General features: G+C 44.0%; 1 protein-coding gene across 2 annotated transcripts in view; it reads right to left on the bottom strand.

Moving 5' to 3' along the window:
- The window catches only part of arhgef39 (Rho guanine nucleotide exchange factor (GEF) 39), a 28,638-nt gene extending 20,170 nt beyond the window's left edge, over window positions 1–8,468 (bottom strand). For both annotated transcript variants that reach the window (XM_067254513.1, XM_067254514.1), the window contains exons 1-5: window positions 8,394–8,468; window positions 6,755–6,946; window positions 6,094–6,188; window positions 2,599–2,719; window positions 597–715 (exon numbers count right to left, since the gene is read on the bottom strand). In XM_067254513.1, the coding sequence (XP_067110614.1) occupies window positions 597–715; window positions 2,599–2,719; window positions 6,094–6,188; window positions 6,755–6,913 (494 nt within the window). In that variant the 5' untranslated portion in view covers window positions 6,914–6,946; window positions 8,394–8,468. The remainder of the gene's footprint in view (window positions 1–596; window positions 716–2,598; window positions 2,720–6,093; window positions 6,189–6,754; window positions 6,947–8,393) is intronic.
- Window positions 8,469–14,303: the final 5,835 nt, after the last annotated feature.

Here is a 14,303-nt window from a genome sequence, read left to right as displayed (position 1 = left end):
CAGCTTGACAGATGCTACGTGAGGCCCGTGAAGCAGCGGTATCTTGCTTGTGCGTGACGGATCGGCACGAGATTGCGTTCCGAGCAACGTCTCTGAAGAAGTTGAGAGACAAAGAGGTCCTAATTAATATACACACAGACGACTGTCTGGATAAAGCAGTGTCACAGTATCCAGCGCTTTGGTACGCGTGTTGCGGTCCATTTCTCCCCGTGTTAGACTAATTAACGGTGGAGATCAAGACCGCATGAAATTATAGTCTGCAAAAAAAGGGTGTGAAACAAACAGGATTTTGACAGTTCTTGGACAGTCTTGAGTGTTTACACACTCACTACATCCAGAAATAAATTATGTCTGTCACGGCGACACGGGAAAAACAACCAAACAACGAGAGAACTGAAGCATGAAGAATTCTAGTGACCCATCTCAACAACAATTGTTCTACGTAACAGTACCACCCACCAAAAACACCAGATCGTTTTGTAACAGCGAGTAGTCAACTGTGACCGTTTCGGGTTACCTTGACAGTCATTCACACAATGATCCAATGTCAGCCACAAACAAGAGGAGGTGGATTTCTTCCGGAAACAGAGGCTTACTGTTGGATGCGCTGGATGGGCAGAGGGAGCAGGTCCTCCAGTGTGCAGTTGTGTAACTCAGGCCTGGCCTCCTGGAGCTTCTTGAAACGCCGGAACACCTTGTTCTTCTGTAAATGCACCTGAGGAGGCGAGAGACAGAAACACAACACTGCAGTGAGAAATACGTGTCTCTCTGAGGAGGATTAAGGTTGTAGGGTGTGTGTGGGTGTGACCGTGCGTTTTCTCAATCTCTCTGCTAATGACATTAGCTTTCAGAACCCTGGAACCGATTGCCAACATGTCACACCGACCCATGACAACATCAGCCTCCCCCTAACCCACCCTCCCGCCACCCCCTGCACATACATATCGCTGCTTCCTGGCCTTAATGGTGTGTGCGCGAGAGACCGAAAAAAAAAGAGTGAGAGAGTGCTAGCTGCGGTGCTGAAAAGTGACTGAGTGAGTGTGTGCTTGTCTTTGTGTGTGTGTGTGTGTCTGTACATGCATGCATGACAGAGATATTCACACACTAGGCGCAGCTGTTTAGCTGGCCATTACGCCTCTGGCAGGAGCAGTTGGACACAGTGCAGCAGACAGCCTCTAAATCACTGGAATGATGAGCACAGTGTGAGAGGAATCTGCTATTAAGTGGCAGAGGAGGTCTAATGAGAAACGGATGTGAGAATATGTTTAGAATCCGGAGCCTGTTGGGGTTGACAGCCATCATGGACGACACGGCACTAAATCTACTCGGTGTGTAATAGTGTCTCATCATGGACTCACTATGGCCCCCATCACTGCCTGTCACAGAAAACTGACATCAGCTGAACTGACCGGCCTGCCCAAGGAGGTATCTCGCATCTTGGACCAAAAAGTGGACAAAACACTGTGTGAGAACATGTCACAACACCCTGGATAAAGATGACACTCCCCAGGGTGACTGTGAGAAGTCTTTCCGTAAAAAACGGGCCAGTGTCACCGCTTACTTACAAGGGGGGTGGAGGCTGGGGGTGGGGGGGAAGGGCCTCCCTGGTCCTCGTTGACTCAAGTGGCCGTGGCTAACATGCGGCCCCGTGTTCTGGCAATTACAGCCATGTAGACCCGGCGGAGGAATCAATGCTAACTGGCGCGGCTCAGTCGCTAATCAATGGAATCGGTCAATCTGCAGCCGACACATACTTCCTCTTAATTAAGACAATAATATCTTTGCAGCTCGGGGGGAGGGGCTTCGGCGCATGGGTAAGTAAGAGCAGATGTTAGCGAGCTCCGCCGTCGCCCTGGACGACACCAACGCTAGACAGAATGAGGGGAGGGCTTGGTGGTGCATGCCTACACCTCTCCCCCTGTCTGACTTGTTGTCCTCATCGGTCTCTCCATCTCCCTGCATTCCTACCAAATGCAATTGATGCATTTCGTAATGCATGTCTAGTGTTCAGGATTTCATTACACACACACACACACCAACCCCCACTTCATCAATAACAAGGGTAGATTCAGCATCATGACTCAACGAGGCAACCAGCCGTCCATGTGGGTGGCAAGGTACAGGTGCCTCGTGAGCTGAGGTGCTAATTAGCCGCAAACTCCCCGTTGGACTCTTCAGGGCCAAATGATGTAGGCGGCACAACTGAAGACTGTCCTAATGAGATCAAGAGTGCTGTACTTAATGGGACCACTGGGCTTTGGCTGAGACGCGGGTGACACCCACCAATCACTGAGGTGACAGTTTGGTGAACTGACAGGAATGCTAAATTTAGGTTTGTGCTAGACTCCAGCTGGACGATTATACAAACCGACATGAAGACGCAGGTTAGTGAGTGTTACACTTGAACATCGACCTTGTCTGGGAAATCCATCGAAGTGTGCACACGACAAATGTTTGTGACTTATTTTCAACAGGGGCTGTGTCGTTTGACGAGGCCAGTCACTGAGATGTTGCGTCATTGGGTCAGCAGCACACACATTGGTACTCTACACGAGTCACACACCTATCTGCAGGTTTTTATTTTTGGGGTTAACTCACCCCTAGAACCTTCCGGGCATTGTGGATGTTATCCACGTAGGTCGTGTAGTAATGCAGCTGAGGGCAGAACTGCTCAAAGCCTCGGCCAAAATAACCGTTCTCCAAGTGCACCAGCAAAGTCCTGCAGGGAGATGGAAAAACAAGCAATAAACAGACTTAACAATTGGCTCGAAGCAACAGTAAACAACCGCCATGGTCGGAGCTCCACCGGGTGGGTCCGTGTCGGCCCGTTGGGTTGGCGATTGATAGTCTTTTCAACAATGAATTTCAAATATGGCGGAAGTAAGCACTTCAATCACGACTGCCGATTCCTTTCGCTTTCATTTCAAAAGCCCCCCAGTGAGCGTTTAGCCTCGAGTCATCCGACATTGGACTTGGGAGGCTTGGGCACAGTTACCGCCGAAGAGGACGGCGCCAAAGCTCTGAATCAGCAGACGCAACAGCTGCAATAAAAAAAAGACATACCAAGATCTGAAGCATCCATTGAGGCAAAGGAACATGTTTAAGAGGGAGAAAAAGAAAAGAGAGGTGGAGTTAAGTTTAGACGACGGTTTGCCACTTAAAGGGTGGTTTAGGAGCAGAGATTTAACGTATTGCCACTGATGGAGGGCCTCTCTGTGGGTGACATATTTACCAGGACTTGGGTGATGGGGGTCTGCCCTTAAGGCACAAGGTGGCTCTTTGTAGTGTGAACGTGCCTCCACCAAGCTAGGAACAAAACAACTCCATCAAGGCACGGGGAAAGCACGTCGCTCAGCCCGTCAGACACATTACTGGCACACGGACGCAATTGGTTGGGGGTGTTGACACTTCTGAAGGAGCTTGTTATCCAAACTTAGAGTAAATACCACACACAAACACACACAAATATACAGACTTACTGGATCCTACTCTCTAATGATGTTTCCAGAGACTTTACGGTATTACATGCTGGAAGAAGGAGCACTTTGCAGTTGAAGTTGATTTAAATAGATTTTAATGAAGTTGCGCGCCAAGGTAGCCTCTGTTCATAATCAGGAGATGCCGGAGCAGCCAAGAGAGTTCTAACGAGGCCAAAGGGCGGGAAAAACTGTGTTTCCGTTTCCCTCCCCCCCACACACAGCCAGAGGCTATTATGATAAATATGAAATTACGAATTACATTTTTTATACTTTTTCTTTTTTTTTCAGGGCAATTAAATTGTCTGGCCGTCAGGAGGAGTAAGACAATAACATTAGCATTCTCTCTGCGTCATGCTAATCCACATTAATTCTTAGCAGTTGCGACATCTGGGGTGGGCACAGCCTCGGCCAAACAAGCCAGGCATACATGGCTACATTTGTGCAAGGCTGGGATAGAGGAATACTAATTATTGTCACGGGGTAGTAAGTGTGCACAAACCAAACAAACAAGCAAGCTGTCCTTCTCTTAAGCACACATGTAAACACACAAACAAAGGCAGATAAAACAAAGCGGAAGATCGAATAAGGGCGTACAACTTGTGGGTCTTCCCCCCCCCCCCGCCTTTCCACCTCTGTCATGTGGGAGGTTATTTGATCCGTTTTAATATCACATTTATTCTCATTAAGAAAGTCCCCAGATGCGCTCTTTGGAATATTCGTCTTTAGAATACGTTGTTGATTTCCGTGTTACTAACTTGATAAAGTGACAGCTCTTTCAAGTTATCACAGCGTGTTATGGTGCAGTCTGCAGTAATTGGGTTGCGCCCACCAACAGCCTGGTCGCAATAAACACCCTCAACTATGATGAATGATGCAGGCGTATCAATATATTCGCATCTTTCCTATTAGTTTACCTGGCAAATGTTGAATAAAATGGGAATTAATTCAAAGCGCATCCATGTTGTGGGGCGCAGTGAATCAACCCCGCAGAAAGTCAATTGAACACGAAAAGGATCGTCCACGCACCAGTACAAGCACACAAACAACGTTTGGAAAGTACATTTGTGTATTCCAATCACAGGGCCATTAGCCTGTGCAGAGCTGACAAGTGTCTCCCTGAATGCTGTTGTTCGTTCTGAGCATTGGGGCGAGAGGTTTCATCCCCAACCAGTGCAGGAACAGAGGACTACAGGCAGGACATAAAGGTATCCTACTGTCGCAAACAGACAACCGTGAATGGACTCCACAACCCCAACACAACAAGTCTACCCGATCACACCTAGACCGTTAATATCGCACAAACTGTGTTTTCGGTTACAATGACAAACGGCAACTAGTGTCTGTTTTTGGCTCTGAACCCTTGTAATTGAAACGGTTTGAAACAGCCACCTACATTACCCCACTACCTGAGCACACATCAATTGCAAGGCATCATCTTTACCATGCACATTTTTCCAAATGATAGACAGGCTTATTGGAAAAAGGAAAAGGCCATCAGTCATGCCTCTACATTGGTGTACCGCAAATGTATCTCCATGGGTCTAACTGCGGCATTTGCCATGATGCCTCAACCATTGATCCAATAAAGGATATATAATGAAGATATATGGTAACTGAGTAACTATTTATCTGATACGTCCCACTTGGCAATGCATTCCTCAATCTTCCTCTCTACAGACTCCAAAAGAACGTCTGTTTTGCTGGAGTGAATATGAACCTTAGGGATCCGTGGAGTGCTTGGATTGTAAAAGCACAATTTCCAATTAAAGATGCATCCAATTTCTCTGACCGTGTAACATCATGTTGTCTTGTGTTAGAACCAACAGTTCAAGTCTCGATCTATAACATGGCCAATGGGTTCCAACTTAAGTTCACAGTCCTGATTTTTGGGCAACACGTTTTATTTGTATATATAAATTCACTAGGCCAGCATGCAAGTGAATCAACAGGCCCCCTGTCGTAGAGAACTAACTTTTCAGAATTGTGCTTTTAATTGGCCTGCACCTCCTTGATCCAATGATTGATTCAGACTATTTGCTTGGCACTGGCTGAGTTTGAAACGTTCTTCAAATGTTGATCTGTGGTACCTACATGGCCAGTTGAATGGACCGCTACTGGGCAGGTCTCATGAATTAATAGTGTGAATTCCAAAACCACCAAACAGGGCCTGTGCCCAGCAGTCTGCCAAAACCACAGTCTGTCCAGAGCGCCAAGTCAAAGTGATAGATTTGGTCCATTAAATATGGATTAGACCCATTCAAACGTATCTGCGTTTACTTGGTGTGCTAATACAGTTTCCCTGCTGAGATGCAAATGGTTCCTGTTCATTTTGCTAAATCAAGTGCAAGATGAACGACTCTACTCAAGGTAACTACAGGTGATATGAAATAACTAGTCACAGGGGAGTGCAGTGTCAGGACTGGAGATGCCTCTCATTGAGTCTTACAAATGGTAAAGAGAAGATGCAGTACACCAGGCAAAGACAAGAGTTTATCTTGACTTCATTCTCATGCAAGAGACCAATTATGTGTGTGTCCCCCCCCCTCTTCTGTGTCATATCTTCCCACACTCTCCACAGCATGAATATTCTGTTAATTATTCAGAAGATACTTACTGGTTTACTGAATGAATGGATTTAATTGAACTGAAGATGCTTTCTCTAATATGCTGCCTCAGGGTGCCTTTCGCCTTCAGAATCTCCACAAAGTACTGAAAGGGAAGCGAAAGCAAGTGGTGACAAAATGGACGACTGTTCTGCCATTTGTGTGTTTGAAAACTCTCCGTTTAGCTGCAGCTGTCTTCTCCTATTGGAGATTCGTGAGACGGAAAACATCAGTGAAGAAAAGAGTGCTCACACCCATTGACGTCTCTATTACATCCAGAATGGAGTGAGTGGATTCATCCAACAATACCAGGGGGTACAAACATGAGACAGCATAATCATACTATAGCATAAATACACCGAACATGTTTGGATAATCAAGCACTTGAATAGAAAAAATGCTAAGAGGAGGCCTTTTTTACAATGTGTTAGTTATGTAATATTTAGAGTTTTAGCCCGCCCTTTGGTTTTAGTGCTAATTGTACAATTAATCTCACATCTATCACTACACATCATCTAAGTAGCTGCATACAACCATAAAAGAGCTGGTGCATTCTGTATTTAAAATCATATTACAAAGTCGTAACATCCGGTATTTCACAAGTAATATGCACTTCCAGGAACCAACAGTACGGACGGCATGAGGCAGGGGGGACCGCGTTAGTGGACGGACCGTGTTGACCAGCTCCAGCTGTTCACAGTAGCGTTGTTCGGTCTGGACCAGCTCACGGCCGGTGCGGCTCCGTTTCCTTTCCCAGCGCTCCCTCTGTTCCTGGATGCTGCGGCCGGCTGCAGGGCCCGCTGGGCCGGCTGGGCTGGGGGAGAAGCTCATCCTTGTGGGTGGAGATGCGCCCGGTCGGGGAAACTGTGGAGGCAAACCAAACATGACCTTACATGTAGCCCACCAGGCATGACCTAACTTCCAATGTTGCCAGAGCGCAATAAAAGAAACTGAAGCAAAGTTTTTTTTTTTTTCCTTCCTCTCTTTAGAACAATCCATATATTTATATGACAAGGCACAAGAGGGGCTTATAGTCCATATATTACAAGTTCTTTGGAATGTTTTTGATGCATAGTTCTGCATTAAAAAAGGCCCCAACATGTTTAAAAACAATATTGAAGCTCATCTTGTAGTTTTACAGATTTATTATCAGGACTGCTGTATCAGTGCAAGGGTTCGGGGCCTTTTGTAATAAATAGAATCCATTATTCCAAGCCGACAACTGTCGATGCAAATTATGATTCCCTCACTCAATCTCACTTTGTCTATGATCACACTATATTTATGCTCTACTATTTTACTCCCTCCAAGTACCCTCCCTGCCCGCCCCCTCTCTCCCCCCTGCGGTCTCTAGACCACTTTCTTGCCCCCCCCCCACCCCCACCCCCACCCCTTCTTCCCACCTCCAGTGTCCCCTGGCTGGGAAGTGTCCTCGCTCTGCTCTTTTTCCTCATTAGTGTCATCTCCCATGTAGCACTGGGGACGCAGAGTGGGCAGAGACCAGAGCTTTAGCAGCAATTAACCCCTGTGCTGTCCCCAGGGATCTCGGCGACAGCCACTCGCTAACACTGTATACAAGAGGGCCTGATCAATGCCAAACAGGACCCTTCTCGTGCACACAGAGTGGGCGACAATATGAATGTCCTCCATACTGTGTGGAGGCTAACAGGCCGACGTTGGATGTTCCATCGGAGGAGCAAGTGAAACATGGTCTGTGGCCCGCAGAGCAATTCAATTTTGGTAGAGGTGCTTGAACATACAGCGGTGAATCTTGCTGTCAGTGAACAGATGTTAAGCTCGCTGTGGCAGTGCAGTGGGAGAAATGGTTAAGATATATGACCATTCTGGTACATGCTTAGCATACAGCTCATGACAGAGCCCTGTAGAATAGCTAAATAAAAAGATCCTTTAGCTTTAAGAAAATTGCATTAGTGGGCCTACATACAGTTTTATCGAGCCAACTGCAGTCTTAAGGAATTAAAGGTTGGGTTTCATGCAGCTCTTACAAGTAGCCAACACTATTACACTCGGCCTACTTTGTACTTAACAATGCTACTAGGCTAGAATTAGCAAGCTAAACATTACAATATGGTGAAACAAATTCGATGATTTAAACCGTTTATTTAAAGTTAGTTGTCAAATTACAATAGCCTATTGAGGTATACCTCATTGCCACGTTTGACGAAGTAACCTTGTCGCGTGTAAAGATACAATGTTTTACAAGTCAGCATCAACATTTGCATGCCGTTTTGAAAGTGCAACATATTATTAGTATATTTATGTTACAAATACATATTTTGGCATTACTTACTTTGAACTTGGTGTTCTGGTTAAACAAATGTTAGTGTAACCCGAAGGTGCCTTCTGTTCAAATTGAATCCGAGCGCTCTTTTCGGTTGCTTTCTCTTCTTCCGGGTAATGGGGACAAACATTTCCTTGTTAGATCGAAGCGGGCCGCCCTGTGGTGTAAAGGGCGGGTGGCTACTTCATGGAATAACTTGGACATGTGACAATAGATCATCATAGAGAATTACAAAACGTACCCTTTTGACTTTTTGTAGCCCTGAGGAAACCTAATATGGTTGAAACTAAATACATACTAAAGGCTACTTGTAATTGGTATTGGGATGCACTGAGACTTAAGTAAACCAACCGCAAAGACACCAGTCCTTATCTCCTACCATCTGCTGTCTGACTAAATATTGCATGATATGTGTCGAGACATTAGTTTAAAAGAGTTCCCCAAATTAAATTACTCATGGCACGAGTTCTCAACTTTTGTGCTTGTTATGAATATATAATTGGCCCATAATTGTCAACAAAAAAACTAACGCTGCATGAGTCTAAGCTGGGAATTCATGCTCGATGATACATCCTAGAAAAAGAAAACACATCTCAGCAAATTTCAGCTAATTATGAATGTAAGTGAGTAAGATGAAAGTGATGCCCTCTGATCAGGCACTGGAGCTGTTCCAGCCCCGGCGCGTGCAGTATTGTCCCTGGCATATCGTCAAACCAATGAGGAGTGTGCACTGAAAAGCACAGATAGGTGTCTTATACATACTGTTGTGTACATACACACAAAGACACAAACAGCCTATACTGTACAGCCTCTAATCAGGAACACTCTGACTGTAGACCCACAATAGCGAGAACACTGACATCTAGTGTTTCCTGAGTGTCTGAGCTCAGCTCAAATGCCCTTATAGCTGCTGCCAATAGGGCGGTTGTTGATTTGCTTGTTGGACTCGCTGATGGGTCAGTGTTATGATATTACCGGAAGCATGTGATCCTTCTTTACATCACACCCAGGATGGTTAAAGAATTGATAAAATCACATATCTGATCTTCCAGCTGATAATGCTGAGACAAATTCTGTGTTTTTTAGATGGAAATTAATTGGGACCAAGTAGCCTATGCTGCTTCTCTATGTATGTATTCAAAATGCATATACTGTGGGTTCTACTGGATGAGCATCAGACAAAAAGTAATCAATACTGAACATGAAACATTTTACCATTTTGACCGTCTAGAACTTAACACAGTCAACAAACAAACCATGACAATAAGGTCTAGCCAACAAAAGAAAACGATTATAAGATGAAATCTGTGCATGATACAGTATACATTTTTTGCACTCTATTTGAGCTAAATTAGTCATGTAATTTCAAGTAATGCAGAGAATAGTAAGGAAAGTGAAGCAAAGCACTGCAAATAGCAGAACACATCAAATGCATCTTTAATGAGTAGTTCATTAAAATGGATGAGAATATTGGCTGGCCAGCTCTTTATTGTTTTCAATTTTATTGTGTTTCCAGTACATTTGGTATTATAATAATTGGCCCCAAAACAGACCTGTGCAAATTAGGCCTACCATGCCTCCAGGCTACGGAGACATGGATGGCGTGAGACACTACTGACAAAGGGTCCTTTTTTACCTGCGGAAAGACTGCCTAAGCGTCAATAATCTACACAAGTTGAGCAACTCTCCCAAGGTTTTTTAGCCCTTCTGTGCATTATTCACACTCACTGTTGCCAGAGGACTCTTAATTGACCCCTGCACCTTGCAAAAACTTCATGAGATGAAAGAATGCGATGTTTTGTAATTCAACTTTTCAGTCCCCCCCTCTCACACGATCCAATAGTATTGGATTTCATGTCATGAATAATTCAAACGAGGAGGTGGGGAAGGCTACCTTAGCTTGAAGATGTCATATGAGACCAGACTGCGAGTCAAAGACACATCAAAATCAGTTTGTTAAAAACAAATAAAAGTCACATCAAAACAAATGTGTGATCTGGTTGGACAGAGATGTCTTGAGCAATATGGGAAATGTTTATTGTCAAATAGCTACCCTTTGTTGCTGGTTAATGTCACTTACAATACTATGAAGGACAATTTTGTTTAAAAAGTGGTTATTGATATGGCATAGCATTATCTCCCAAAGTTTGAGGGGCCAAAAGGCTTAATTTGTGCTTTGAAGAACTTGATCACAGCACTTCAAAGAAACTGTGAGTTACAATTTACAATATTTTTGTCAAATGGTAATTGTGGCATGTGGAGTGTTGACACTTGTGCAGAGAGCTTCCTTTCTATAAGTACCTAATTATATCAGTTAGTCTTAATTAGTGCAAATTGTAAAGTGTTCAGGGTATTCCAGCAATTGTTTCAGCAGTCTCCTGGGTGGGGTCTCTCCAAACACATAAGGCCAAACCCTTTTACTTCCTAATTGCGAATATTCGTACAAAGCCAGGTCTGCTCTTGGGAACTTTTTTTTGGCAACATTCTACATTCCAACTTTTCCACTGTGGAAATACTTTTAATTAAAAGTTCACAAAGACACAACATGATAGATGAAGTCACATAATGGAAATGAAGTCCAAAAACAAAGTTGAACCAACAAATAAACAAAACAAAGATGGGGGGGGAAACAATACAAATGGAGATTGACTGTGTAGAGGATTTTCAAAAGCAATTTGCTGTAATTGCCTATTGTCTACCTTTGGTGGCCTTGATTAAAGCTCTCAATCAGCCTCCACAACCTGGCACTCTTCTGTCCTCGCTGTTCTGGGGAAATGGTGAGCTCATTAAAGTGAAATGACCATTTGGCCTTGGGAGAAAAAAATAATAATCACATGGAAACAAAACAGACACGTGAAAAATTGGGAATTGACACTTGAGCAGAGGATCGAGGACCATCAAAACAGTGATGTGTTTGCTAAAAACCCAATGGTTTTACGGATAATGATAAACTGTCATGGCCGTAATTACTGAAAGCACTGGATGGCAAGGTTTTTATGCGTGTCAATGAGGTTTGCTCCTCATTGACGGTCGGGGACACTAACTCACTCGAAAGCTGTCGCTCAATCGTCAAACTACAAAATGGGTTTGTATTGAATTTGTACTGCTGGGGCAAGGTCTGGGGATTTATTAAATAGTGTCTTCTTAGACCAATCTGGAACATACTGTAATGCAATTACAGATATGGAGGACATCTACTCCAGGCACAAATTGTGTGAATAGGGATTGGAGAGGCTGATGTTGCAAGTGATTTAGTCTCTAGTTGCTCAAGTTCATAACACTAACATGAGATATGGTCCCATGTTTACCAGTGACATCATGCTGTTTTCTTCACTATTTTACAGAGCAGAAGCATCATTTAGAATCATGCTTGGTTTGTCAAGGTTTGTATTTAACCAGTTCATGGGCCTCTGGGACTCCATTCGAAGTTAAAGCAAGACAATTGTAACTGTGGTAGTCGGAGTGAACAAACAAGCGCGCCAAGCCTTTTCATAGCAACCATATTTTTAGCTCTCCTTTTATCTCATTATAATTGGTTTATTCTCCAGAGATATTTTGTCTTTTATTTCAAAGCAAATCCCTTTTTATTCTATGCAAAGAGAGTCTGCGAGTGCTCTTGTTGCTTATATCACTAATGCATTATTAGTGGCAGGCTAGTTCTGATCTGTCTCCTTTAATTACCATGATTCACCCTGCTTCAAATGGAACCAACTCAACAATAGCCAATTACATTACCTCGCATTGTAAACTCCTGTCCTTCCCATAGTTCTCGTACCAAAAAGGCCTCTTACACCACTGAATACACAGTAGGATGCGATCATCCTTTATTTTCTTTCTGTGATTACTGGAGGGTAGCCAAATTGTCATCTGTGCTTACTGTTTAGCAAAGACATGTACTGTATTGTGTTGCAAGATACGGGAAAATGTAACCAAAAATATGTTTTCTCAGTGGGTGCTAAATCAAGGTTGGACTGACTCTGTCAGCTGAACACTCAGAGGTCATTTTCATAATGGGGAACTGTTCAACAGAGTTGGTTAAACACTGGTTTCCCTAGAAAACTCAACTATGTTGGCCTGAGGTCATCTGACCATTTGTCACTTTATTTTAATCCTTCTTTATCGGATAAACGTTAATTCATATTAAAATACATAGTTAATATTTAACAATTTAACAGTTTCAGAATAAGCAGCGACATAGATTAGCTTATGAAATAAATACTGTGATTCAGAGTGATGTGCTACTCAGTTGAATAAACTGAATTCATGGATTCACAGAAAATCTACTCTGAATAAAGGTCAAGGAAAGTTCTCTCAGAGTGGTGAGAGAGTGGGAGAGAGAACGAGAGAGAGTGTGTGTGTGTGTGTAGTTCAAGGTCAGGTCTTTTTTCTTTACTTGTGTGAAGATGTAAAGTAGTTTGGCCCTCACCTCTGCTTAGTCAATTATGAAGGTTTCTTTTAAAATCTCTCAATAGTTTGAGTGTATGGCGCTGTGGATTTCGCCATTTCAAAAGATTGTTAACAAGACTTATGTATTTTCGACATCATTCACATCACACAACACGTTGTTCAAAACATAATGAACGAACACCCGCCTTATCTGAACTTGAACATAAAAAATAAAAAAACAATTGTCTCATCCAAGTTTTTTGGGCCAAAGTGTCTCATTATTTTTATCCCCCAAATAAGGGTGGAAGTCGAAAAACTATGTAATGGCTTTCAGTGCATTTGTCGCCATGTGCTAATAATTACATACTTCTAAGTGCCATGGCTGCAGCTCAAGACACATTAATGGTACCAGTGGGGGCCATCAAAGATGAGAAGAACAGAGCACTTCTCCCAATCTGAGGACGAATTTCCTCACTTCTCAAGTAGGGGTTGTCAAATGAAACCTGGTCATTTAAAAGGCAATTACATTGCAGTGTAATTGCCTCGCAGCTGTGCTGCATGTGGTAGCCTTAGAGGACGACCCCTCGCTAATGAAGGGATTAGAGAGATCAGGATGGCTGGTAAACATATCGGGATAGAAACTCACTTTGACGGTGGCCTGGCGTCCATATTCCCCTCCCATACAACCCGAGACCTGCTGGGAAATGGCATTCAGCCGTGCGAGGCTCAACATGTCCTGAAATACTCTACACAAACGTATGCATTACGGCTTCAAATTTCTCTTGAGCTCCTGGTAGAGTTCCAGTTTGTTCCCATAAAATAACAGTAAACGTGACCTTTAACTGAGTTAATCATACGAATTACATTTACTAATGCCATCTTCGGCAAATAAAAAGGAAATTCAAATGCTGTGAAAACGTGTGAGGTCAGGGTCGACTGCTTGTTTACATCATGAGGCTTGTCAACGACACAACGACACAGCCCTCCCTTTGCTGCCTGATGCTTCCTCGACACCCAGACAGAAATAAAGAACCCCCTCATGCCTAATGATTTCTCCCAGTCTCACAATCTCCCCAAAGCCGAATCCCCCAACGGGCATGGTGCCTTTAAACTCAGCAGAAAGCCTATTTACCCGCAAATTAAAGCACCGCATCGGTGTGGTGCCGGATCCTGTGCATGCTGAAAAACAGGGCAATTACTTGGAAAGAGTGAGTCCAGGGAATAGGCCTCATACAGAGACTGGGTGCAGCAGACACAAACTTTGGGTTTTACGCAGAGCGAGAGAGAGAGACAGACGTTTGTGTGTGAGTGTATGTGGTGGTGGTGGTGGTGGGGGAGGGCGGAGGGGGGGTGCGAGGAGCACTCCAGAAACTTTTCCGCCCCCCCAAAAAACGAAAAGCTGCTGAGAAGGAGACTGCAGGGTTTGAGGTTTGAGGTGAAAGCCTTGCAGGTTCGTTACATCAGGGGTTTGGAGAGTGAGCGAGTGATACGTGCGGGTTTCAGTGTGCGTACATGTTTGTGCATGCGAGTGTG

The sequence above is a fragment of the Osmerus mordax genome, chromosome 17 (genome assembly GCF_038355195.1).
Source record: "Osmerus mordax isolate fOsmMor3 chromosome 17, fOsmMor3.pri, whole genome shotgun sequence".
Classification (NCBI taxonomy): domain Eukaryota; kingdom Metazoa; phylum Chordata; class Actinopteri; order Osmeriformes; family Osmeridae; genus Osmerus; species Osmerus mordax.
This window is presented reverse-complemented; position numbering and strand designations above follow the sequence as displayed.